Raw genomic sequence first — 27,906 nt, forward strand, 5'->3', positions numbered from 1 at the left:
TTTTTTTTTTTTTTTTTCAAAATGGGCCCTGAACGCGTTTTTGGAGTTCCCCTCCCAGCAAGCACCGCGGCGAGTTTCTCTCCGCTGTGAGATCGTTCAGTAATGGCGGCCGGTTAGCTTCACACAGTAAGCTCAGCAGCTCCGTCATTAGGCGCACTCACCTCACCGCAGTCCTCCGGGGTGACAGCCAGCGAGCCTAGTCGAACCGGACCGCGGTGAACCCACAGGATTTAGCCGAACACGCAGCACGTCCTTCCCTTCTCTTCGGTGGACACAGTCGAACAAGCCCGACATGGACGAGCACCCCGGCGGAGGAGTCGCTGGACCTCCGCCGCCCCAGCAGCAGCTCCAGCCGGGGGGTACCGGAGGAGTTCACCCGGCTATCGGCGGCGGCCCCGGTGGAGGAGGGACGTTGCTGGGGCCGCAGTCGCAGCCGCAGCAGAGCGACGAGTTGCCGCGGCCCCAGCAGCAATACACCATCCCGGGCATCCTGCACTACATCCAACACGAGTGGGCCCGCTTCGAGATGGAGCGGGCCCACTGGGAGGTGGAACGGGCTGAGCTGCAGGTGAGACGCGCTACGGACGGACGCACAGACTGACTACTATACTACTGGGGCGCCATTGAAATCCATTCAAGGGGGATCACGTCAACATCATGATCTAATAATAGCAGTGACACTACTCTTAATAATGTGACAACACTAACAAAGTAGGCTAACAAATATCTTACCCCCTGCAAATACGCAAAACACGTTCATACTTGATTAATCAATGATATTAGGTCAGCTATTCATTCTCTATGTTAAATAGTGGGTCATGGTCAGGCTTTGAATAACAACAACAGTGTGACTTGAATGCACTCATGTATTAAAAAAGAAAAATATTTCGCCATACACATACACGCTAAACATCACACGGCAACCCTACATCAAAATAAAAATGATTTCAGCTGATTGTATTTTCACTTGCTGGGGGGCTTAAACTAAGCTAACACGTTCCGCGCTGGTTCAGCGTTAGCTGCGTCGGAGATTAGCCTCATTAGCTGTTAGCATGACGCTCCTTCTCCGTTTCTCCGAAATGTACGAACTAGTGGTGTCTCCAAGTCACCATCTCGCGTTAAACACGACTTTTCATAACCGTCGAGACACTGATATCGTGGCGGAATTTCGGCGAGTATGTCTACTCGAATCGTTTGGGTCCTTCACGCTAGCTTAGAGATGGCCTAGCCTAGTCTAGTGGGGGAACAGCTGGGCCTGCTGTGACATGTCCAGCATCACCTCACACTTTTATTTATTTTTCATACTAAGAATAACAAAAATACATTGATTTTTACTTTCATTAAAGATAAATTTCGACCGTTTTGATTCTGTGATGCATTGATACTCTTAAAAACCCACGACTGTTTATAAATTTATATTTAGTGGACTATGTAGGTCACTGAAGAGCTCATTGCACTCATCTGCTGCCATTGACGGCGATGGATGGCAAATATACAGCCGGACCCAGAAATATTGGGGTATTCACACTAAACTCAAATCTCACAAAATACTGAATGCAATACACTAATACAAAAACATGGTAAGTCAACCAAAGTTTTCACAAACAGAGCTATTTAAGTCGTCTGGTGAAAATTCTTCTAGTTTTAATATTGCAATATATATCGCAAACCCTCAAAAAGTTGCAATGTTAGTTTTTTCCGATATCATTCAGCCCTAGTTAGTATTGTCAGTATTTTCTTATTTTAAAAATGATTTTTTAGTTGTTTTGGGATTTATATATATATGGCTTTGTCATCAGTGTTTGGGGATACGTCTCGTATTACGACTCCTTTATCATGTATTGGCTATTGTTGGCAATATTGCCTATTACCCAGCCCGACATTGACTATTAAAATAAATAACTGTTTTCGATTAATTACTTGTCAATTAGTCCATTAAATGTGGCAGCCTTAATTTACATCCAAATCCAGTCAACAGTGTAGAATTAACTCATTCTCTGCCATTGATAGTAGTGCTGTTTAAAATAAAAAAAATCACGATATGGGCCATTTTACATCTTGATATGTTACAACAGTATTTTTCAACCAGTATGCCGTGAGAAATCGTCAGGTGTGCCACGTGAAATCATCCAAGATCGCTTTATTTATTTATTTATTTTTTAATGCCGTCAGGCGGAGTTACAGTAGGAAAGAAGGAGGAGGTAGAAGGTTGCGGTCGTTTGCAGATGAGCGAGGTATTCTTCGTGTCGGGTTCGAGAACTGCTCAGATTTCTAGCCATCAGCCACCTTGCTGTCCACGACAATGTGGACCCCAGCACGTCTACTGTACATCATTTGATTAGACTCGTCAGTTGTCGATACACACGAAAGTGTCCTTTCCATTTTATCCATATGTGACGACCGTCAATCCTCCCCGTGTTTGATTCCAATTTCCAACACATTGACGAGGACAGCAAGGTGGCAGATGGCTAGAAATCCGAGCAGTTCTTGAACATGACACGCGCATCTATCGAACAGCACCATGCTGCCAAACAAGCTTAAGTGTCATCTCCAAACGAAACACCCATCGGCTTCAAAACAAGTCAATGGACTATTTTGTTAGCCTTTGTGAAAACACAGAGAAACAGGCAACTTTTTTTTTAGAAAAACTTCAAAGGTCAATGGGAAAGACCTTGTTGCTATATTCAAAAAGTCCCACACGATGGCAGACATTAATAATACCTGCCTGCAAAGCCATTGTCAGCAAGATGTTCGTCCCTGATGCGGTTAAAGACATTGCTAAAGTGCCTGTTTGATATTTTTGAGCTTTTCAAGCCTAATTGCGATAAAAAATAAAAACAAAGCGACTTTGAGCTGTTGAAGGAGATTCCTGCCAGGATATCTGCTTTGTGTTGATCTAAACAGGCTCAGGTTTCACCCTGAGTAAGTATAAATATTGAGAAATTATTTATTTATAATTAAATATACTGAACAAAAAGTAATTTTGGAACATTTTTGGTCTGTGGTGTGCCGCAAGATTTTTCCCAATATAAATACGTGCCGTGACACAGACAAGGTTGAAAAACACTGTGTTACAACCAGTGTTGTTAATAACGGCGTTACAATATAACGGCGTTACTAACGGCGTTATTTTTTTCAGTAGTGGGTAATCTAATTAATTACTTTTCTCATCTTGGCAACGCCGTTACCGTTACTGAGGACGGAAAGGCATGCGTTACTATGCGTTACTATATTGGTCGAAAAGTCTGAGGGAGACTGACTCACTGAGACGACAGAGCAGAGCAGGAGTGTGGAGGAGGCAAGAAAGTTGTGACGCCGAACAAACGCGATGCTAGGTAGCTCCAATAATACATGTTGTTGCCGATAGCCTTCATACTACGCCCGCATGTTATGGTAGATATGGTAGACATGGTAGATACCACATGTACTGTATATAGATATAACTAGATGCAAAATGACAGACACTAAATGCGTTAGTAGACAGCCGCCATCTTGAAGCAGTAGACTTTTTAGGATGGCTCTGTTGTAGAGAACCTTCCTAGCAAACCTAAGAAATTTCTTATATAAAATACTTCTAAATGGGCAAAATCTTGACTTGAATCCATCTTTAAATGATGAAACAGTTTTAAAACTTTCATATGTCGAAAGTAGAGAGAAGGGAACTAATGCAATAATGGGAGCAATTCTAACAACTTTTAACAGTTGATTCAGGGTAAAGAGTAAATTAGGGTAAAGAATGGGGCTCGGGCCAATTGTACCAAAAACCTTCACAAAAAACTTCACATAGTGTGGCCAATGTTTTTTTTTTTTTTTTTTTTTTTTTTTGAGGGAAAAAAAAAAGAAAAAAAAAGTAATTATCACCAATTACTTTGCCAAGTAACTAATTACTCTTACATTCAGGTAATTGAGTTACTAACGCAATTACTTTTTGGGAGAAGTAATTTGTAACTAGAATTAATTACTTTTTTTCAGTAAGATTAACAACACTGGTTACAACATATTGAATTATTTGGTGAACAATGATACAACTTTTCTCTCACTCCCTTTAATTTTGAATTAGCAATAAACTGACCTGCAACAAAGTTTAAAAGTATCAATTTAAGTATTGCTGCCCACTAAAACTAGTGTAAATGGAAGCAGCAAAGTAGCATGCATATGTTGCTCAACTATAGTTATCTAATTAGCCACTAAAATGTCACTGTGACAAGAAGTTTTGACTTTTAGACTGCTGTACAATTAAGTTAGCATCATATAATTATCAATAGATTAATATTGGAAAGAATTGTGTTGTCTTTGTGGATTATATGTTTTGCTATTTTCGATTGTCCTGGATTTATCATTGACATACGGTTAGCGGACAACCCATTCGCTAGCAGGGACATCTTGAGGCCTGTCGCAACCAAATGTGAGTACCAACAGGATGTGAGTGGCGCAAGCGTCGTACCTGCACAAGCTAAACGTTCATGCGTTGATTTTCGACCTTTTTACGACAATTTGGGTATGTGATGTGTTTCGGGGATTTTTTTTTTTTTTAAACAATGTTTATTAATACTATGTTGAAAATACTAATAGTAATGGCTATATTTTGAGGGAGCAATACATTTACGCAGCTATATAAGATGTATACTAATAACTTGTGTCAGAGTCATATCTTCAGTGTTGTCCCATTAAAAGATAATACCTGCAGAAATGTAAGCGATGTACTCAATTTTATATATTATTCAAAAACGGGTTCGTTATGTCATACATGCAAGCACAATTTAATAAGTTTAACACAATTTCACTTATGCCTACGGTTCAAGACTTTGCTACTTTACTTATGCGCGACTCACATAGGTTGCCTGAATGAATGTCGCGCATTCGTGTATGATTTTTACTGCGCATGCGACACTCACATCCTGTCGGTACCCACATTTGGTTACGACAAGGCCGATTAGTTGTACCACTATGGCCTTTGAACCAAAATGTGAATTTGCTGGAAAGGGTCTATTTATGGCGATAATGGCGACAGACATATAAAATGTCAATAGAAAATTTGCAATGGCAGACATGGAGTTAAAACTACTTTAAAAGTGCCTTTTGCTTCCGGACTGGATCATTCAATGCTTTAGCAGCACCACTGGCGGTCAGCGGGGATGAAATAGAACACGCCCACACGTTGTATCGATAATAAGACCTCGGCGACACGTGCGACAACGGATGCCGATCCTCGCTTTCTTTGTTACCTCTGTTGCCACGACAACCGCCGCTTTGCCCGGCCATCCACCTGTTGCTATGGACACTGCTCCGCCCCGCCGGGTTTATAAATAGCTAGCGTTAGTGTCATCTTTCGGGAGCAGCTGTTATCGGATTGACGTGAGCGTGATGATCATCAGCTGTGCATGTGCACTTCTGTGTGTGTGTTTTGTAGGCCAGGATAGCATTCCTCCAGGGTGAGAGGAAAGGTCAGGAGAACTTGAAGAACGACCTGGTCCGAAGAATCAAGATGTTGGAATATGCGCTCAAACAAGAAAGGTGTGTATCAGCAAATTAAAACAAAATGAATGAATGAATAAATACATTAAAAATAATGAATATGTCTGTTCTTTTTCCTTTTCTGTTTGTTTTAATTGAGAATACAGTTATCCCTCACAACTTCGCACTTCAAGCTTCGCGCCCTCAGTCCATCGCGGATTTTTAAATTTAAAAATGAATAAATAAATAAATACAGATGTCCCGATCCAATGACGTATTATTGTTTTTTTTTTTTTTTATCTAGTGACATAAGTTGAGCATGATGTTTACTAGGGTTTGGCATCGTATGAAATTGAACAATTCCGGTTCCGATTACGATTCCGAACGATTTTCGATTACGATTCCACGTTTCGATTCCGGTTCCGAACGATTTTCGATTACGATTCTTTTTAGAGGCGGAATCAAAAAAAGACAGGGTAAAAAAAGAATTGCACGGTTTATATTAAAGTCTTAACTTCTCGATGTTTTTTTTAAATTATATGAACTTCCTACATGGCTAATTTGAACTTGTATATAAATATCAGTATTTGAACTTGAGCAATTTTTTTCCCGCTCAGTGGTCAGGGCATCAAAACATGGAATCGAAATTTTAAAAATTCGAACGATTCCGGGAGCATCGGAGTGATAGAACCGGTTCCCATCGATGCTTGATGGCCAGCCCTAATATTTACTCTCGGTCTGTTCATCATTGCGTTCCAATGACCGCGCTGACTGTGTTTTAGTTCCGCTTTACTTGGCATATTTCAATAATGGGAATTTGGATGTTTATTAATCGTTCTCAAATCTTCCACGGCCGAATCGCAAATAATCTAAGAATCGGAAATTTCACACTCCACTAGTAATTGTACTGTCCTCGCCAAGACGTTGGAACTAAGTCCTTGCTAGACAGTGAGCTAAGCTCCCAAATGACGATGTTTACGTCCGTGTGGTTTGCTGACTTTATTCAGCTGGTCATGAGATCAACACATGCAGAATTAAACTAAAATCAAATGAAATTGAATCATCTTCAATAAAGGCAATTCAAATTTGAGTTTACAAGTAGCTGCTGATAGAGCAATAACAAACGATTAGCATATATCAGTTAGCGTTCGCACATCATCAAAAACAATCGCATGAACTCTCCCCAATTATTCGACCACAATAAACGTACCCAAAACGCACAATAAACAGTACAAAAGGGGGTTACATACAGCTGTCGTCTCTGGATGCTTCACAAGCAACAAATATGCGCGCAGGCTGTCACGTCTTCACTTGGCTGCTTCCTCATTTGTGCGTGTGCCATGTGTGGGGTGGGCGGGTGTGTAAATGCTCTCTCGTTCGGAAGTACAACGTGCTTTACGCTTCCTGCGCCAAAATAAAAGCATGCTTCGCAAAACAAAAGTCAACATTTAAAAAAAAAAAAAAAAAAAAAACGACGAGTCGAAAGTTGAAATCGCGTAAATTGGGTCTGTCGTAACCCAGGGTCTACATGTATATATAAATAAGAGAACATTTACAATTAACGCTTTTAGTGACACTGATGACAACAGACATCCAGTCATGTGGCACTTTTAAACTGAGAACTCTTTAAATGTGTTTATCACTAGTAGACTTCCAATCCGTTAGTCGCATCTATTGCCGTCAATCCAACGAGTCTGAAAAAAATCTGCCTTTTTGTTCCGCAGGGCCAAGTATCACAAGTTGAAATATGGAACAGAGTTGAATCAGGGCGACCTGAAGCTGCCCAGCTTCGAGTCAGGTGACTTCCCTTGGCCCCGTCCCGTCACCGTCCGTTTGCGTCACCAGCTCATTTTTTTCCCTTCCAGACGCCAAAGACTCAGAAGTGTCGGCGCTTCCCGCCAACAGTCAGCTCACGTGGAAACAAGGACGACAACTCCTTAGACAGTACGACATCATTGGCTGACGTCATCACATAGTGACAGTAGGGAGGCGCTCACCTGTGTTTGTGGACGGCAGGTACCTTCAGGAAGTGGGCTACACGGACACCATCTTGGACGTGCGCACGCAGCGGGTTCGATCTCTTTTAGGCTTGTCCACGTCAGATCAAAACGGCTCGGTGGACAAGAAGAACCTTCAGCAGCTTATCAACGGCGACGACGCTCGCAAGGACGCCAAACGGTAAACGGCGGCGAGGACGCCCCCAACGCCACGCCACGCTAACAGTTTATTTGTGTAGGGGTCCGGGTGATGTTCTGGAGACGTTCAACTTCCTAGAGAACGCAGAGGACAGTGACGAAGAGGAGGATGAGGACGGAGAACTGATGGATGACATCGGCGATGACATCAAACATCACAGAAAACATAAAAACAAGGTCAGGAATGCCTTCGTCTTGAGTTTGGTCAAAAAAAACTAAACATCAATAGGAAAATGTCACACATTGTGAATATATGAAGTAAACTATGCTGCATTTTCATCTTGTCAGACGAAAACTGGAATTTGTCACGTTATGTTTTAGTCTCCCAAGATGCGTTTTTAGCTCGTTATCATATCGACGAAATATTTTCGTTATCGTCATCATTGACTAAAACAATGATTATACGTCTAGCATCGTCAATGGCAGCCAAAATGGCTCCCTGCTATGTTTCGGTTTCAAAGCACGGGAAATCTATTTTTTCCCCCCCCCCCCCCCGAAATCTTGGTCCAGGTGGGCAACGAAGGCCTGGCATCCGAAGAAGACGACGCAGACACGGAAGAGGCGTTAAAGGAGTTTGACTTCCTGGTAACGGCGGAGGACGGCGAGGGCGCCGGCGAGGCTCGCAGCTCCGGAGACGGGACCGAGTGGGGTGAGCTCCGCCGACCTTCCCTCTCCGCCGGCTGACCCCTCGCTAACGCTTCCGTCCTTTGGCGGCGCTTAGCCGAGCCGTTGCCTTTCGCGCCTGGCGGGGGGAAGAACTTTTTGATGGGCGGGGCCGATCGCGTCCTGGAGAGCGTGCTGGGATTGGGCGATCTGGCCGACCTCACCGTCACCAACGACGATGTAGACTTCAGCTACGACGTGAGTCTGCTCGCGACAAACCCATTTCAATTCACTGTAGAAGGACGATTGGACGCCACGTCATTGAACGTCTATCCCCGTTAATGGGATTAAAATAATAAACAATGGGAAACAATGTGGTGTGTTTTTTTTTTAGTTAATAATGGATGGATTGATCTGAAACTTGATTATGCATATACTAGAAGGATATCCGCATCGACACTCGTAGCCCAATTTTTGTATAAAATATCAATGTTGTTGTGTTTGGAATTATCAAATTGATTGAGAGTGAGCATAGAACACAGCACTACCGTTTACAGAAGGATGCTCACCATCGATAATGACCAATCAAGGAAAATGTTCATTGATACTTGATTAAAATCCAATTATCAATATGGTCAGATAATAGTCATGTTTGGTGTCAAATGGACTGGGATTGAGCGTAGCACACGGAGGTTTTGAGTAGGGATACACATCGTTAATGACAAATCAACGAAAATGTTATTTGAATAAGATTAAAATACAATCCATTTTTAAAATGGTCAGAAAATAATCATTTTAGATGTCAAATTGATTTGAAATGATGGCAAAATACATCAGTAGAGTTTATGGAACGATAGTGCAATCTCGTGAACTGGAAAAGTAAATGAATCTAGAAACTTCATGTTATATTATTTTGCATACGAATGGTCTAAAATTTAAAGAATGAGACGTCAAGGAATTGAACCAATTGCCTTTAGGTGCTTTACTGAAGTATTTTCCTCCCACGCAGTTGGCGTCCAATCAGGAGTCTTCGTTCCGGAAGACGTGGAACCCCAAGTACACGTTGCGCAGTCATTTTGACGGCGTGCGGGCCCTGGCCTTCCACCCGATGGAGCCGTGCTTGCTCACCGTGTCCGAAGACCACACGCTCAAGCTGTGGAACCTCACCAAGACCGTCGCAGCCAAAAAGTACCGCGTGCTCATGTCATTTTATAACAGCACGTTTTTACAACCGATAACATTTTTACATTGTGCTATCAATTTTCTTCGCGTTGTCATTTTTCGTGATATTTTTAAGACAAAACATAATTTCAAAAAGTGGTATTACATCAAATACTAGTCCTTCTCCAAAAATTAGCATACTGTGAAAGTTCATTATTTTCTATAATGTACTGATAAACATTAGATTTTCATATATTTTAGATTCATTACACACAACTGAAGTAGTTCAAGCCTTTTATTGTTTTAATATTGATGATTTTGGCAAAAAACAAAAAAAAAAAGCAAAAAACAAAAATCCCTATCTCAAAAAATTAGCATATCATGAAAAGGTAAGACTGCCGACCTGACTGCTGTCCAGAAGGCCATCATTGACCCCCTCAAGCAAGAGGCTAAGACACTGAAAGAAATTTCTGAGCGAATAGGCTGTTCCCAGAGTGCTGTATCAAGGCACCTCAGTGGGAAGTCTGTGGGAAAATCGTTCGGAAATCAAGGTGCCAGAGTTTGGAGGAAGACTGCGGAGAAGGAAATGCCAAAATGCCTGAAGTCCAGTGGCAAGTACCCACAGTCAGTGATGGTCTGGGGTGCCATTTGAGCTGCCATTAGGCTCACAGTGCCAAAACCACTGGTAAATGGTTAACTGACCATGGCATTACTGTGCTCAATTGGCCAACAAACTCTCCTGACCTGACCTGAACCCCATAGAGAATTTGTGGGATATTGTGAAGAGGAAGTTGAGAGACACCAGACCCAACACTGTAGATGAGCTTAAGGCCGCTATCAAAGCATCCTGGGCCTCCATTACACCTCAGCAGTGCCTTCATGCCACACTGCATTGAAGCAGTCATTTCTGCATAAGGATTCCCGACCAAGTATTGAGTGCATAGCTAATATAATTAATTGAAGGTTGACTTTTTTTGTATTAAAAAACACTTTTCTGTTTTGGTCGGAGGAAATATGCAAATTTTTTTAGATGGGGTTTTTTGTTTTTTCTTTTTTGCCAAAATCATCAGTATTAAAACAATAAAAGGCTTGAACTACTTCAGTTGTGTGTAATGAATCTACAGTGCCTTGCAAAAGTATTCGGCCCCCTTGAATCTTGCAACCTTTCGCCACATTTCAGGCTTCAAACATAAAGATATGAAATTTAATTTTTTTGTCAAGAATCAACAACAAGTGGGACACAATCGTGAAGTGGAACAACATTTATTGGATGATTTAAACTTTTTTAACAAATAAAAAACTTAAAAGTGGGGCGTGCAATATTATTCGGCCCCTTTACTTTCAGTGCAGCAAACTCACTCCAGAAGTTCAGTGAGGATCACTGAATGATCCAATGTTGTCCTAAATGACCGATGATGATAAATAGAATCCACGTGTGTGTAATCAAGTCTCCGTATAAATGCACCTGCTCTGTGATAGTCTCAGGGTTCTGTTTAAAGTGCAGAGAGCATTATGAAAACCAAGGAACACACCAGGCAGGTCCGAGATACTGTTGTGGAGAAGTTTAAAGCCGGATTTGGATACAAAAAGATTTCCCAAGCTTTAAACATCTCAAGGAGCACTGTGCAAGCCATCATATTGAAATGGAAGGAGCATCAGACCACTGCAAATCTACCAAGACCCGGCCGTCCTTCCAAACTTTCTTCTCAAACAAGGAGAAAACTGATCAGAGATGCAGCCAAGAGGCCCATGATCACTCTGGATAAACTGCAGAGATCTACAGCTGAGGTGGGAGAGTCTGTCCATAGGACAACAATCAGTCGTACACTGCACAAATCTGGCCTTTATGGAAGAGTGGCAAGAAGAAAGCCATTTCTCAAAGATATCCATAAAAAGTCTCGTTTAAAGTTTGCCACAAGCCACCTGGGAGACACACCAAACATGTGGAAGAAGGTGCTCTGGTCAGATGAAACCAAAATTGAACTTTTTGGCCACAATGCAAAACGATATGTTTGGCGTAAAAGCAACACAGCTCTTCACCCTGAACACACCATCCCCACTGTCAAACATGTTGGTGGCAGCATCATGGTTTGGGCCTGCTTTTCATCAGCAGGGACAGGGAAGATGGTTAAAATTGACGGGAAGATGGATGCAGCCAAATACAGGAACATTCTGGAAGAAAACCTGTTGGTATCTGCACAAGACCTGAGACTGGGACGGAGATTTATCTTCCAACAGGACAATGATCCAAAACATAAAGCCAAATTTACAATGGAATGGTTCAAAAATAAACGTATCCAGGTGTTAGAATGGCCAAGTCAAAGTCCAGACCTGAATCCAATCGAGAATCTGTGGAAAGAGCTGAAGACTGCTGTTCACAAACACTCTCCATCCAACCTCACTGAGCTCGAGCTGTTTTGCAAGGAAGAATGGGCAAGAATGTCAGTCTCTCGATGTGCAAAACTGATAGAAACATACCCCAAGCGACTTGCAGCTGTAATTGGAGCAAAAGGTGGCGCTACAAAGTATTAACGCAAGGGGGCCGAATAATATTGCACGCCCCACTTTTCAGTTTTTTATTTGTTAAAAAAGTTTAAATTATCCAATAAATTTTGTTCCACTTCACGATTGTGTCCCACTTGTTGTTGATTCTTGACAAAAAATTAAAATTTTATATCTTTATGTTTGAAGCCTGAAATGTGGCGAAAGGTTGCAAGGTTCAAGGGGGCCGAATACTTTTGCAAGGCACTGTAAAATATATGAAAGTCTAATGTTTATCAGTACATTACAGAAAATAATGAACTTTATCATAGTGCTGCAACGATTAATCGATTAACTCGAGTATTCGATTAGGAAAAAAAGATTCGAATTAAATTTTGCTGCTTTGAGTATTCGTTTAATTAAAGTGGCGTTGTAATGGTTTGTTTTTGAAAGTGTTTGCATTTAGTGTCATTTATTTGGGTGGATGCACTGCCCTCTGGCCAAATCCAGCTGCTCCCTGTTAAGACCAACATAAGCTAGGTTTTTGTTTGAGCTACTGTTTTTTAATGCATTCATAATTTAGTTAAAATCTATATTTAGCCAATTTTTGTGGGAATATGTGTCGGAACTATTTGTTGAAAGCATTGTTAAAAAGAGAGAGAGAAAAAAAGTATTTTATAGCATTTAAGCTAGTGGACTTTTGCTATGTAAGTTAGCCAATTGTTCTTTTGTTGTACATATAGAACACCATAACACCATATGTAGATCCCTATTTATTTTTTTATACCGTTTGAGGCCCACCTCAGGTATTTTAATTTTTTTCATGTTTATCCGATGACTCGATTATTCGAACTAACTAGTTCATTGAGTAATCGACTACTAAAATAATCGATAGCTGCAGCCCTAGTGTGTTATCAAGCGTAATGAAATTATTAGGTAAGAAATAAGATTTTTTTTTTCTATAAGCTGTTGAAGTTTTTGAGTGAAAACAGTAAAAAGATTTTTTTTTGTTCTAGTCACCTCTGAGATGCTATTGTTGGCTGTTTTCAACAATGTACATCGAAAATAAAGACCATGATACACTGAAAAAATTCAATATTCAATATTAGATGAAATGTCTTGTTGTCTTGTGTATATTTATAATTACTCCTTACCTAAAAAAATGTTTTATCCGATTACTCGATTAATCGATAGAATTTTCAGTCGAATACTCGATTATTAAAATATTCGATAGCTGCAGCCCTACTTTATCACAATATGCTAATTTTTTGAGAAGGACTGGTATAGGCTGTAACAAATGATTATTCGATAGTAAATAAAATCAGTGGTTATTTTGTGACTCAAGTCGACTCAAGGCCTTCTAGATGAGTCACGTTATTTCCTGTTATAGTTCATTTTAGCTTTAAATGTGCATTTGAAGCAATCACTATACTCTGAGCAAAGTTACGCTATATAAACTGATTGTTTTCCAGAGAAAAATACAATGCTTCCAAGAATTTATTTTACGATTAAGTACAAAGATAATAATCTGCTTTTATTGAGGACTACAGGATTATTTTTTTTACAATTTAAGAAAAAAAATTTAAACACAATTTATAAAGCTTTTGTCCTTATTTAAAATATATTTAATAAAAACAAGAAAAAAACAAATACTATTTGAAATAAAAGAATATTTGCTGGGTTTTGGAATGTTTATTTTATTTAAAATATTGAAATAAAAATTGGCAATAAAAAAAGTAAAATATAAAATATATTTGGACCGCATGTGGCGAATGAATCCCTCGTAGTCTAAATGGATTGGACGTCTAGAGCCATCAATGGCACTGAAAACTTGATTGGTTCTGCTCATAACGTGACTTTTGCTCTCCCTGTAGAAGTACCTCGTTGGATGTGGAGCCAATCTACACGTTCCGGGCTCACGTGTACGTATCATCCAAAACTTCCATGGCGTTGAGCCGTCCTGACTCGAAAGCTTAAATTTCCTCCCACATTCCCTTCCAGTGGCCCCGTGCTGTCACTGGCCATGACTTCAAACGGCGAGCAGTGCTTCAGTGGCGGCATTGACGCCACCGTACAGTGGTGGAACGTTCCCGGCTCCAACGTGGACCCCTACGACACGTATGGTATGGACAAAACTAGTGAACAAATACTGTCAATTACTTACCTGACTATAAGCCACAGCACCAAGTGTCCCCAAATTAAAGATGCATCAAAAAACACATGAGCAGAAATGCGGTTCACATTTTAAAATGAGGTATGCACTAGGGCTGTCAAACGATTAAAATTTTTAATCGAGTTAATTACAGCTTAAAAATTAATTGATCGTAATTAATCGCAATTCAACCATCTATTAAATATGCCATATTTTTCTGTAAATTATTGTTGGCATGGAAAGATAAGACACAAGACGGATATATATACATTCAACATACGGTATATAAGTACTGTATTTTATTATAACAATAAATCAACAAGATGGCATTAACATTCTGTTAACATTCTGTTAATGGATAGAAAGACTTGTTGTTCTTAAAAGATAAATGTTAGTACAAGTTATAGAAATTTTATATTAAAACCTCTCTTAATGTTTTCGTGTCTTAGTGTGTTCTCTGGAGTATACATATTGTCAATACTTTACACATTATCATTCTTGCATGATGCTATCTAAATGTTACCTTCCTGTAAGTGCTAGTATAACATTTGTCTACCGGAAATGTTTCTGTTCTGGCGGTGTTGTAATGTTGCGTAGTACAAAATAGGGCTGGAGCTATTGATCATTTCGGTAATCGATTAGTTAGTGCAAAAGAAAAATCAATAAATACACAATTAAAGAAATTATTCCAGATACACAATTAAAGAAATTATTCCAGAAATTCAGTTGAAGTTATTCTTATTTTTCACTGAATGCTTATTGGAAAACATTAAAGTCGTTACATTTATCATCAGGAGTGGGAACCTCTTGGTACCTCACGATACGATACAATTTACAATACAAAGCTCACGATAACGATAATCTGACGATATGGCGATACAACCATTATCGATACATTGGTCAGGAAATCATTCTAGGATATTTTACAAACAACTAATAAACAGAAAAACAAGCTTCTGCTGTGAATTGGAATGAGTTTATCACTATTAGACGTCCAATCCATTTGAACCGGGAGGGTGGCAGCGAATGAACATTCGTTCATCCCAGCCATCCCTCCCACTTTACCAGGCAATGAGGTAATTTTGGGCCATTTAAGGTCATTTACCTGTTGATTTTCAGTTACTTCTTGTTGATTGTGGGGTATTTCATGGGTCACTTCCTGTTTATTTTGAGTTACAGAACAGGAAGTGACCTGGGAATGACTCAAATAAATAGGAAGTGACTCAAACTCAACAAGAAATGACATGAAAATGCCCTTAAATGAACATCAAGTGACCTGTAAATGCCCTGAAAATCGGACAGAATGACTGTGAATGCTCTGGTCTCGAATGAACGAATGTTCCCAGTCTAAATGGATTGGGCGTTGAACACCGTCAATGCATCCTTAGAGTTAACGGAGACACTATTATGGTGGAAAATTTTGGTAGCAACTTGTTGGTTCTTTTTATTTTTTTTTTAGACATTGACACCTTTTAAAAGCGATATCTCGATTCTTGGCAGGCGCATATCGATAACCTTTTGGGATACAATGTATCACGATATATCACCATTTCGGTATTTTGTCACACCCCTATATTTATCATTATTAAAGTATCGAGTGGGGGATCACAATACAATTAATAACAGTATTGGATTTTTGGACTTTGATAATATCAGGATATCGGTTAAAAAGCAATTATCGGACAACTCTACTAACAATTTGTGTGTGTGAAATTATCTGCAGCCGGGCATGGGTATTAAATTAGTTTAAAGTACCGTTAAAAGCATTGAATAAGATTTGCTGAAGCCAGTAGAAATCCTGTGGTATCTGAAGACTTAAGAGTACTAGTTTTTAAAAAACAGCGGATGAACGAAGCAAAGTTGCACTGTTTTGAAGTGACCCACTGAAATTTGACGAATCTATTTTTCACGCTATCAGACGCCAGCGCGTTGGCCGGGACGTGGACAGGACACACGGATGCCGTGTGGGCTTTGGCGTACAGCGGCATCAAGAACCGTCTCCTGTCCTGCTCGGCCGACGGGACCGTCAAACTATGGAACCCTCAGGAGGAGAACCCCTGCATCAGCACTTTTAACGCCGGCACAGGTCAGTCGGTCAGCAGCAATACGCGCATCGCCTGTCTCGCCTATCGCCGCTTAAATCATTTGCGTGCGCGCAGAACACGGCGTCCCCACGTCAGTGGATTTTAACGGTTGCGAGCCCGCCCATGCCGTGGCGTCCTTTGACGGCGGTGACGTGGTGGTGTACGACCTGGAGACCTCTCAGAGCACGTTGGTGATGAAGGGTCAGAGCGAAGGAAGTAAGTGTCTCGTTTGCGTCGAGGTCTTACATCTTTTTTATGACGACGGGTCCATTTTGTCTCCAGGCCGTCCCGGCTGCCATCACATCTACAAGGTGGTGAGCCATCCCACGCTGCCCGTCACCATCACGGCGCACGAGGACAGAAATATCAAGTTCTTTGACAACAAGTCAGGTAATGGCCGACCTTCTCTAATTGTATGTAGGCCTGTCACGATAACAAATTTTACTGTGCGATAATTATTCTCATAAATTATTGCGATATGTGATATTATTGCCCCCCCCCCCCCCAATTTTTTTTTAACCAATTTACAATAGCACAGTGAGAATACAATATATATTAACCCTTTAAGGTCTGGGCCTGTTTTGTCTGATTTTGCATGCCTTTGAAGTTGCCTTTATATTTCAAAGAAAGAATTGTTTACGATGGCCTGGTTTGGTCCCTTTTTTTGTGGCACCTTGAACTTCATGTCCAAACTGTTGTTTCCTTCACTGACCAATTATAAATCATCATTTTGGGCCCAAAAAGACCAACAATTCCAAAATCGTTTTGTCAAAATTTTTAATATTGTCCAATTGACAACCAAACATGCGTAACGAACCGTTTCGAAACTTTGTAATATTTATTCAACATGTTAGGATGAACATTCAATCAAAAAAAATTTGAATAAATAGTCTTATATTTGACAATTCAACATAAACAACAGGTATAGCCATGGGCGTTTTTTGCCTTTATACATGCTCTAGTCAAAACAGGTTATATACAGCAGACCAAACAGTGAAGAACAGTGAAAAAATATATACCATCTAACACAAAAAGTGTTTAGAGGCCATCTCTTTATGAGTTTAGGTATTGCGGCCCATCACTTGATGAAAACTATGTACACACAATCAAGCTTCTTGAACACACATTTATATACACAAATTGAGAAGACTGATTGTGGGGGGAAAAATATATATATATAACATTGGGGGAAAAAAAGTATTTTCAAAAATATTTACAATAAACAAGCTAAATTTTTTTCAGGCATGCCACTCCGAAAAGCAGTTTCGTCCTGGAATTAGACACAGGGCTACATCAGACAGCCCACACTTCCATGGGGTGTCGGTCCTCTTTCCACCCTTCCATTTTCATTTCACTTTACTTTCATTGTCACTATAAATGTACATGAAGAAAAAGTCAGTATTTATGAAAATAATAAAGTATAAAATAAAAATATATACAGCAATAAATAATAATGGAAATCTATATGTATGACAATAGAAAGAATACCATAGCTGAATATGTGCTACATCCCTAATCTTCATATAGAAGAACACCACAAATTATAAATTCCTGCCTGGCATACACACAGTGCACGTAGGACTTTGATCTGATATGCACATTTTATTATTATATACACGAACACACACCTATATTGCATCAAAATTAACTTTGTCTTGCAATATCAAAAGAAACTTTCAAAAGAAACTTTTTCAGCAATAAAAAAAAAAAAAAAAGTGAGTTGGCTTACCTCTGCTCGTCGATGGCGTCACCCACGTGTTCAAATCCGTCACTATCTTCACTCAGGGACTCTTCCGAAGAAGACGAATTTGGACCATCCTCTTCCTCAAGTTGATCAAAAAGCACAATTGCTTCCGCTAAATTTAGTTTTCCGTTCATTCTCAAAGTCACACAAAGTCGCTGCTCGATCCAAACGGCCTTCGCTCGCCACCTCGCTGCTTCAGAGCACTCCTCCCGCTCGTTCGATGGAACCTCGCACGGCAGTTATATTTATTAAAAAAAAATGCATTTTGTGCTTCCACTGTGACTTCGAAAGGGTTCGTTTGATTTGTGTTTTTTCATGGAGCTTCCGTTTTGAAAAAGGACAAGAAATGATGGAAATATAGACATAAACAAATGATCCATGCAGCGTTTTAATGTTTTTTTGAGAGGACAATAAAACTATAAAACTTAAATGACAATATCTCACGTTTTAGTTGGTCGATTGACTTCAAATAATAACGAGAGTAAACCGCAACTTCCGCACTTTAAAACGAGACTAACCAACGGCGTGTGGGTGACGTAATTAAAACGTGAGGGTGCTTCAAAGACGACGTGCGCTTAGGACGCGCCGGCGCGTCCTTCGACTCTCAAGGGTTAATAGATCAAGTACACCCATTTAAACGCGACAAATATTTACTCTTAAATTCAAAAATACTTTTTAAGAAATCACAACTAAAAACAATAGACCCTGCCTCTTAAGTAAAAAACAATATTGATACCGCACAGAAACACAGAATAAATGAAATGTGTTTAAAAAATTTTTTTTAAAAATGCACTTAATAACTTAAGCATTTAGGCAAATGAAAACTTTTCCCGTCATAGCTTCTGCAATGGTGTTCCATAGGGATGCAACGATAGTTAAGTCACGGTTCGGTATGATTTTTGATATGGGGGACACGATTTTCGATCTGATTCAATACATTTAATGCTCTGTAAAAAAATAACAATTATATTTTTTGTTTCGGTTTTTTTTTTTTCTTTTTTTTTTTTTTTTTTTTTTTTTTTCTAACGAGCAAAAATTAAATTGCCATCATATAAACATGCATTTTAGTGCATAATATTTATGTGCTTACTTCTTACTGATCTGGAAAAAATTTCTATAAAAGTGCTGAGAACAATCTTTACTGTTTGTAAGGTGAGGCGGGGCGCACTGTTGATTGCTACAGCTCTCTTAGCAGCTAGGTTTACTACATGAGCAAGACATCCTATTTGTGGTCCGAATCCATCTGTGTCACGTACTGAATTAACAATATTTGCAACATTATCTATAGTCACTGGTATGGATTGATTTGGCCTTCTTAACTTCCATTCAGTCATGACAGTTTAGAATTTGGATTGATGTAGTATATGCAGTACGTGTCCCATAATCACTCTGGGCTCACGTAGCCAATTGCATGGGATGTAGCACATCTAGTTTGCCATTTCATATCTAGTGTGTGCGCGCAATAAAAAAGTTGGCAAGCGCCGCTGCGCTAAAGTCACGTCTGCTCATTACTACACAACACCAGCATATGACAATCGACTTTCATAAACAGGACGAGTTTGAAGCACAGCGCTCTTAATTTCATTCAGCTGTTCGTTGTCAAAGCGAGGTTGTTTGTAGCAGCCAAGTCGGTAACAATGTTTTGGTGGACTTCATTGTAAATATCCGGCGTTGTGCCGAAAAATAGCCGCCCAGCGTGAAATGTCACTCCTGACGGGAGCGCCCACACGTCAACAGCACCAGCGCGCCGTAGATGGTCCACAGTCACTCCGGAGCACTGACGCAGCCGGTATACGTTGAACAATAGGATATAATGGGAACGATTGGCTCCGGTGCTAGTTTTTGCCGGACCTGGAACGAAGATGCATTTTGCGCAGTTGGTAACGAGGAATACAAACTTTTAACAGCACATCTGCCGCACGTGCGCATGCACGTGCACGCGAGGCGACAAATCGCAGCGGAAAAATTACCGCCTTCACTTTTATTTATCGCGCGATAAATGGAATTATTGCATAGTGCGACAGGCTTAATTGTATGTCTTTCTGTATATATTTGGATGTTTTATTGTATGGTTGTGTTCAATGGTGGGAACTAGGCATGTGCTGGTTTCACGGTTTACCGTGGTATGAAAACGTTGCGGTTTCAAAACCACTAAAATTTACCATCATACCGTAGAACGGTATTCGCTATTTTTCATGTCCCAAAAATGCAGCCAGAAGTGGCTTGGTGCGCCAGCGCTCACCCCTTCCCGTTTGTTGCTGTGTGTGTCAGTGACGCGATTCTGCTTAAACAGCCGGCGAACCCAAAAACAAACACAATGCGTACATTTCTTAAATTTATTGAGCTCTCAAATTGTGGTAAGTGAAATACACAAAATGAATACATTTAAAACTTTGTACAATTGTATTTTTCCATGTGTGAGTAGCTTCAACAGGTTAGTACCATGAAAAAGTTTGCCAAAAATAAAACACACATTTTCCTTTCAAATTCAATATACAAACTAACTAAAAACGTACAATGACGAATGTTAGCGTAGGCTTAGCTGGGAGAGCAACTTGGTCGAGGTTTTAAGTCTCACAGCCGCTGAGTGAGAAACAAGCTTGAATGAAGGGGAAAAAAGGATAGCGTCAAAGATCGCTAATTGCGAAAGATGATTTGCCCTAAGGACAAATCCAGGTTCGCTGGATGTGGAGAGGTCTCACTCCCAATGTTTTTTTTCTTAGATGAAACCTTTCCACAACAATATTTACATTGTAACTAACTTATACATTTTAACTTATTAACTTATGAATTTTTTATGTTCTTTTTAACACAAAGGCATGACATCAACATCATCATGTAGACATGTAGTTGACACAGTGGCTGAAAATGGCAAAACTTCACCCCCCCCCCCCCCCCCCCAAAAAAAAAAAAAAAGTTATGCAATAAATATATATATATTATTTTATTTAGAAGTGTTTTTTATAGCAATTATTTTGTTTTTGCGCTAATCTTGAGCAACCTGAGCCGTGGCTGTGGGTATAGTCTATAAGTTCTATTCATTTTAATTTTATTTAAGATATTTGTTATTTTTAGGGCTGTCAAATGATTAAAATTTTGAATCGAGTTAATCACAGCTTAAAAATGAATCGTAATTAATCGCAATTTAAACCATCTATAAAATATGCCATATTTTTCTGTAAATTATTGTTGGAATGGAAAGATAAGACACAAGACAGATATATGCATTCAACATACTGTACATAAGTACTGTATTTGTTTATTATACCAATAAATCAAGATGTCATTAACATTATTAACATTCTGTTAAAGCGATCCATGGATAGAAAGACTTGTAGTTCTTAAAAGATAAATGTTAGAACAAGTTATAGAAATTTTATATTATAACCCCTCTTAATGTTTTCGTTTTAATAAAGTTAGTAAAATTTTCAATCAATAAACTACCGGTAATAGCTCGCCATTGTTGATGTCAATAATAATTATGGTGCTGAAACCCATAAAATCAGTTGCACCCAAGCGCCAGCACAGGGCGGCAAACCACAAAAAAACACAAGTAACAAGTGGAAATGACACTTTGCTGCCATTTTAATCTGTTTGAGCGAGGCATGTGCATTAAATGCGTCAAATATTTTAATGTGATTAATTAAAAAGATTCATTAACACTCGTTAACGCTATGATTTTGACAGCCCTAGTTATTTTGTGTTAATTTATTTATTTTAACATTATATTCATGTTCCAATTTGCAAATATGTTCTGAAAAATAAAAAAAATCCTGTTCAATGGTAAAAAGTTTTTATTTATTCATTTATTTGTTTTTTTAACCCATACATCTCAAAATAACACATTTTGGAGCTATAATTGCAATACCATGAAACCGCGGTATTTTTGCTCACCGTCAAAATCTCATAACAGCACATGCCTAGAAATTGCCATTGCCAGGAAATCATTTTAAAATACAATTAATAAACACAAAAACGTTCTTTTTATACTTATGCTGGGAATTGGAGTTTATTACTTGTAGACGTTCAATCTGTTTGAAGTGGGAGGGTGGCAGCCAATGACCATTTGTTCATTCACTGTCTGTGGCAGCCAATGCTTGGCAATGCTTTCATTTTGGGACATTTTGCGTCATTTCCTGTTGATTTTAGGTGACTTCCTTTTTTGGGGGGGCTTGGGGGTGCTTTCCTTTTGGCTCTGAATACTCTGGTTTCAGTGCCATGGCGGCGCTAGACGTCCAATCCACTCAAACTGAGTTAGAAGTCTCACGCCATCAATGTCAGCCAGTGAGCTCACATATATACTATTCTCATGGAAGGTTTTGGTAGTAACCTGTTGGTTCCTTTTTATTTAAACGGTGACACCTTTTTCAAATGATAAATCCATTCTGGGTGGGAGCGTATCAATAATCTTTTGGGCTTCAAAGGCGCAATATATCACCTCTTTGATGTATTGTCACCAGTGTTGTTAATAACGGCATTACAATATAACGGCGTTACTAACGGCGTTATTTTTTTTCAGTAGTGGGTAATCTAATTAATTACTTTTCTCATCTTGGCAACGCCGTTACCGTTACTGAGGACGGAAAGGCATGCGTTACTATGCGTTACTATATTGGTCGAAAAGTCTGAGGGAGACGGACTCACTGAGACGAAAGAGCAGAGCAGGAGCGGGGAGGAGGCAAGAAAGTTGTGACGCCGAGCAAACGCGATGCTAGGTAGCTCCAATAATTCATGTTGTAGCCGATAGCCGACAAACTACGCCCGCATGTTATGGTAGATATGGTAGACATGGTAGATATCACATGTACTGTATATAGATATAACTAGATGCAAAATGACAGCCGCCATCTTAAAGCAGTAGGCTTTTTAGGACGGCTCTGTTGTAGAGAACCTTCCTCGCGAACCTAAGTAACTTTTTATCTAAAATACTTCTAAATCGGCAAAATCTTGATTTGAATCTATCTTTAAATGATGAAACAGTTTTAAAACTTTCATATGTCGAAAGTAGAGAGAAGGGAACTAATGCAATAATGGGAGCAATTTTAACAACTTTTAACAGTTGATTCAGGGTAAAGGGTAAATTAGGGTAAAGAATTGGCCTCGGGCCAATTGTACCAAAAACCTCCACAAAAAACTTCACATAGTATGGCCAATGTTTTTTTTTTTGAGGGGGGAAAAAAAAAAGTAATTATCACCAATTACTTTGCCAAGTAACTAATTACTCTTACATTCAGGTAATTGAGTTAGTAACGCAATTACTTTTTGGGAGAAGTAATTTGTAACTATAATTAATTACTTTTTTTCAGTAAGATTAACAACACTGATTGTCACTAGGGATGTTCCGATCGCATATTTTTGCACCCGAATCCAACTCACCTGATTTTGAGAATCTGCTGACACTGAGTCCCAATCTGATACCGGAAAAAAAGTGTTTTTGTTTGAGGGCTGTCCCAAACGACTATTTTTCTCCCAATTGGTCAGCAGACTTTTTTAACGTTAGTCGACTATTAAAATATTTTTTTTTTCCCTGCTAATCTAGCAATTACATTTTTGTTGATGCTAAGTAATTCACAAAACATTTTGGAACCCTTAAATTCTTTATTAAAGTACAAATAAACACATAAATAAAAATAATAAATCACAAATAAACAATGTTGTCAAATGCTGATACCATTAACTAGTGCAAAAGAATGGAATTTAAAGCGATTCAGAACAGTGTGACTTCACCTTTCCAACATCATTCGAAACAATTCTTTTAAAAAAAACAAAAACAAAACTACATATTAAAAATATGTAGCATGGTATTTGATACACGATGCATGATACATGATTTTGCTGGTTTTCCCACTTGCAAGCCATGTAGAGGTCTGTAATTTGTATCATAAGTTCTCTTCAACTGTGAGGGACGGAATCTAATACAAAAATCCAGAAAATCACATTGTATAATTTTTCAAATAATAAATTTGTATTTAACTGCATGAAATAAGTATTTGATACATTACCAACTAGTAAATATTTTGGCTCTTAGTTCTTTTTTAAGAACCCCTCCTGTTCTCCACTCATTACCGGAAGTAACTGCACCTGTTTGAACTTGTTACCTGTATAAAAGACACCTGTTCACATGCTCAAACAAACAAACAAACTAACCTCTCCACAATGGCCAAGACCAAGAGCTGTGTAAGGACATCAGGGATAAAATAATAGACCTTCACAAGGCTGTGATGGGCTACAGGAAAATAACCAAGCAGCTTGGTGAGAAGGTAACAACTGTTGGAGCCATTATTAGAAAATGGAAGGAGTTCAAGTTGACGGTCAATCTGCCTCGTTCTGGGGCTCCATGCAAGATCTCACCTCGTGGGGCATCACTGATCATGAGGAAGGTGAGGGATCAGCCCAGAACTACACGGCAGGACCTGGTCAATGAGCTGAAGAGAGCTGAACCCACAGTCTCGAAGAAAACCATCGGAAACACCGATGCCGTCAGCGCCGTCATGGATTAAAATCCTGCAGCGCACGCAAGGTCCTGCTGCTGAAGCCAGTGCATGTCCAGACACGTCTGAAGTTTGCCACTGACCATCTAGATGATCCAGAGGAGCAATGGGAGAAGGTCATGTGGTCGGATGAGACCAAAATGGAACTTTTTGGTCTAAACTCGGCTCGTCGTGTTTGGAGGAAAAAGAAAGATGAGTAAAACCCCAAGAACACCATCCCAACCGTGAAACATGGAGGAGGAAACATCATTTTTTGGGGCTGCTTCTCTGCCAAGGGTACAGGACGACTGCACCGTATTGAGGGGAGGATGGATGGGGCTATGTATCGCCAGATCTTGGCTGACAACGTCCTTCCTTCAGTGAGAGCCCTGAAGATGGGTCGTGGCGCGGTCTTCCAACATGACAACGACCCGAAGCACACAGCCAAGGCAACTAAAATGTGGCTCCGTAAGAAGCATCTTAAGGTCCTGGAGTGGTCCAGCCAGTCACCAGAGCTGAACCCGATAGAAAATCTATTGAGGGAGCTGAAAGTCCGTGTTGCCTGGCAGCAACCCCAAAACCTGAAGGCTCTGAAGAAGATCTGCATGGAGGAGTGGGCCAAAATCCCTGCTGCAGTGTGTGCAAACCTTGTCAAGGACTACAGGAAACGTTTGGTATCTGTAACAGCAAACAAAGGTTTCTGTACCAAATATTAAGTTCGATTTTTGTGATGTATCAAATACTTATTTCATGCAATTAAATGCAAATGTATTATTTAAAAATCATACAACGTGATTTTCTGTTTTTTTGTAATAGATTCCGTCCCTCACAGTTGAAGAGAACTTACGATACAAATTACAGACCTCTACATGCTTTGCAAGTGGGAAAACCAGCGAAATCGGCAGTGTATCAAATACTTGTTCTCCCCACTGTATATGAATGGGTTTGTGCGTGGTTTCTTTATATAAAAAAAAATGAGACAACTTTATCTAACAATAACTCAAGTTCTATTATGCTTCACCAAAACACAATACATGGACACATAAGATACTAATTAGCATAATTGCTTAGCGCTCCGTGCGATATAGTAACATCTCATCAACAATACCATTGGCTTCATTTACTCTGACAAAGGCACACTGGATCTCACAACACAAAAGACAATCTAACTCTCGAGTCTCGACACTTCGGAATATTACTGTATTGATTCAGCAATCCAACCTGAGTGTAGCAGTGAACTCTCTCTCTTGCTCTAATCACTGACGTGTGCGCGCAGCCTCACATTGCGCACAAACAAGGACCCAAACTGGACTGTTCATAGCTGCCGGCAAAAATCGATTATCAAATTACTTGGCAACTAATTTATTTATCGGTATTAGTTGTTGAAGCCTGCCTGTATATGTGTACATTTGTGTTTGTGTAAGTGTCTCTGCATGTTTTTCTGTGTGCGTGTGCGAGAGGGATATCACTAGTTAAACAAATAGATGCATACAGTTGTTTCGTAATTAGGGGGTGGTGAATTCGAATCTTGCCTAATTTTTTTTTTTTTTTTTCAAATCAAAATTTATTTGTACAATAAAAATGTTTGCTAAGCAATATTATTCGGAAAGTGTGTGTATAGCAGACACAATAATTTCGCACTAATAACAATACGTAGCAAAATATGTCTTGTCATGCCTTGTTTTAGACAGGAGCCGACACAGGGGACCAACACCTGCTGTACTGCCAAAGTGCTTTAATATGTGACGTTCAGTCAATGATGTTAAATCACGGTTTGTAACAATGCAAGGGACTGAAAAGTTGAACTTGTATCAGGTGAATACATGAAAAATCCAAATATCGTGAATATCAAAAATGCCCGTTGCATAGAAGCAAAAGCTTACAGAAAAAAACTGATTTGAAACCAACCAGCGACTAATAGTTGTTTATGTGTGTGTTTTTTGCAGGTAAAGTGATCCACGCCATGGTGGCCCACCTGGACGCCGTCACCAGCTTGGCGGTGGATCCAAATGGGATCTACTTGATGTCCGGAAGTAAGTGCGCTCGTCTCCCCAACTCCTCGCCTGCCATTGACGGCGATAGACGCCGTTCTATTTGGTGGCTGCGATCATACAATCTATCGGCCAACGAACGGAACGGACGTCTATTGTCGTCAATGGCGGCAAACCAGTTAAAAGCGGGACTGACGGACAACCGTTCGTTCCAGGTCACGACTGCTCGCTGCGTTTGTGGAACCTGGACTCCAAGACGTGCGTCCAGGAGATCACAGCGCACCGCAAGAAGAGCGACGAGGCCATCTACGACGTGACCTTTCACCCCTCCAAGGCCTACATCGCCTCGGCCGGAGCGGACGCCCTCGCCAGGGTCTACGTGTAGGCCGCCGCCGTAACACTAAAGCCCCCCCTCGCCCCGTACGCCAACCGTCCCGCCGATCGGCCGACCCGTCGGTTGGCTGCTTACCAAAGCTTCCGGAACAGGACAGCAAAAATTTCGGGGGCGGGATTTCAAACGATCCCGATCGACGCCGATCCCTCGAGCTTGGATTCGGCCGATCGGAGCGCTCCGTTCGGCAGCCGACGTACCGAGTGTTTTGAAATGTTTATCAGACGGGGGGCTTCTTAGCCCCGCTCATCTACTCCCTGTCCCCGAATTAACGATTCCGTGTGACGCCCGCCCCGTCGCAAGTCGTCGTTCGGCCGCTGAGGAGTCGACGTCGTAGGAACTGTAACGATTGGTCCTGGTTGATTAGGGACCTAAGCGAACAATCAGAAGTCAAGATCATCAGTTCGACAAAAAAATATTTTTCCCCTTCCAAGAGTTCTTGTGATGACGTCACAATTTTAACTAAGGGGGAGGAATCTCACAACTGCCAACTTGTCAAGATTTTATTTATTTCCCCGCTCGGTCAATCACGTGGCGCATCGGCTCAGAGGGCGGAGCCACGTGGCTCACCACTGCCGATGTTCACCGAGGCTCCCGTGTCCAGTCGGAGCCCGCGCTGCCTGCCCGATTGGCTCATTTTTTGCTTTTTTTTTTTAACTTAAGGGATTGATGGTGCGGTGAGCAGCTGACGTTTACCACGTGACGTGTTACTACTTCCTGTTGGTGTCCTGCATGATTACCACAATAAAAGTATTTTTTCTAGTCTTCCAACGCACGTTTGTTTTTATTGACAGGATGTGGCACTGTCAAATTAAAAGCCCGCCTGGTCGAAGCCGTTGTTTTGACAGTGTTTACTCCAGTGTTCTCCCTCGTACATAAATGAGTTTTCAATACTAAAAATGAATGGGAAGTAGTGCTGCAACGATTAATCGATTAACTCGAGTAATTTGATGATAAAAAAAGATTCAAATTAAATTTTGCTATGAGTATTTGTTTCATTACAGTTGCGTTGTAATGGTTTGATTTGGGTGGATGCACCGCTCTAGTGGCAAGAGTGACTATGACATAACTCATTTTACATGGCTGAATCCAGCTGCTCCCTGTTAAGACCAACATAAGCTAAGTTTTTTTTTTTTTTTTTAATGCATTTGGAATTTAGTTTATAGGTAGCCATTTTTGT

The 27,906-nt window shown here is 40.2% G+C and overlaps 1 protein-coding gene across 3 annotated transcripts; it reads left to right on the forward strand.

Moving 5' to 3' along the window:
- Positions 1 to 55: 55 nt before the first annotated feature.
- On the forward strand, positions 56 to 27,859 carry strn3 (striatin, calmodulin binding protein 3). 3 transcript variants are annotated; one of them, XM_057859550.1, is made up of 16 exons: positions 59 to 568; positions 5,411 to 5,514; positions 7,179 to 7,252; positions 7,320 to 7,398; positions 7,471 to 7,632; positions 7,691 to 7,826; positions 8,160 to 8,298; positions 8,371 to 8,510; positions 9,262 to 9,440; positions 13,769 to 13,816; positions 13,896 to 14,017; positions 15,965 to 16,132; positions 16,206 to 16,346; positions 16,413 to 16,520; positions 26,291 to 26,377; positions 26,551 to 27,851. In XM_057859550.1, the coding sequence occupies exons 1-16, from the start codon at positions 293 to 295 to the stop codon at positions 26,718 to 26,720; spliced, it is 2,133 nt and encodes a 710-aa protein (XP_057715533.1). In that variant the 5' UTR covers positions 59 to 292; the 3' UTR covers positions 26,721 to 27,851. The 3 variants fall into 3 exon arrangements, with proteins under 3 accessions (XP_057715534.1, XP_057715532.1, XP_057715533.1); XM_057859549.1 differs by having other exon boundaries at positions 58 to 568; positions 16,206 to 16,520; positions 26,551 to 27,854; XM_057859551.1 differs by lacking the exons at positions 8,160 to 8,298; positions 8,371 to 8,510 and having other exon boundaries at positions 56 to 568; positions 16,206 to 16,520; positions 26,551 to 27,859.
- Positions 27,860 to 27,906: the final 47 nt, after the last annotated feature.

This window comes from Corythoichthys intestinalis, chromosome 15 (assembly GCF_030265065.1).
Source record: "Corythoichthys intestinalis isolate RoL2023-P3 chromosome 15, ASM3026506v1, whole genome shotgun sequence".
NCBI classification, from domain to species: Eukaryota; Metazoa; Chordata; class Actinopteri; order Syngnathiformes; family Syngnathidae; genus Corythoichthys; species Corythoichthys intestinalis.

What these genes read in the sequence shown, in the direction of transcription:
- strn3 (XM_057859549.1), top strand. Translation starts at nt 293, where the DNA reads ATGGACGAGCACCCCGGCGGAGGAGTCGCTGGACCTCCGCCGCCCCAG. An exon ending in CGGAGACGGGACCGAGTGGG is followed by an intron (nt 8,299 to 8,370) that starts GTGAGCTCCGCC and finishes GGCGGCGCTTAG; the next exon opens with CCGAGCCGTTGCCTTTCGCG. An exon ending in CACTTTTAACGCCGGCACAG is followed by an intron (nt 16,133 to 16,205) that starts GTCAGTCGGTCA and finishes GCGTGCGCGCAG; the next exon opens with AACACGGCGTCCCCACGTCA.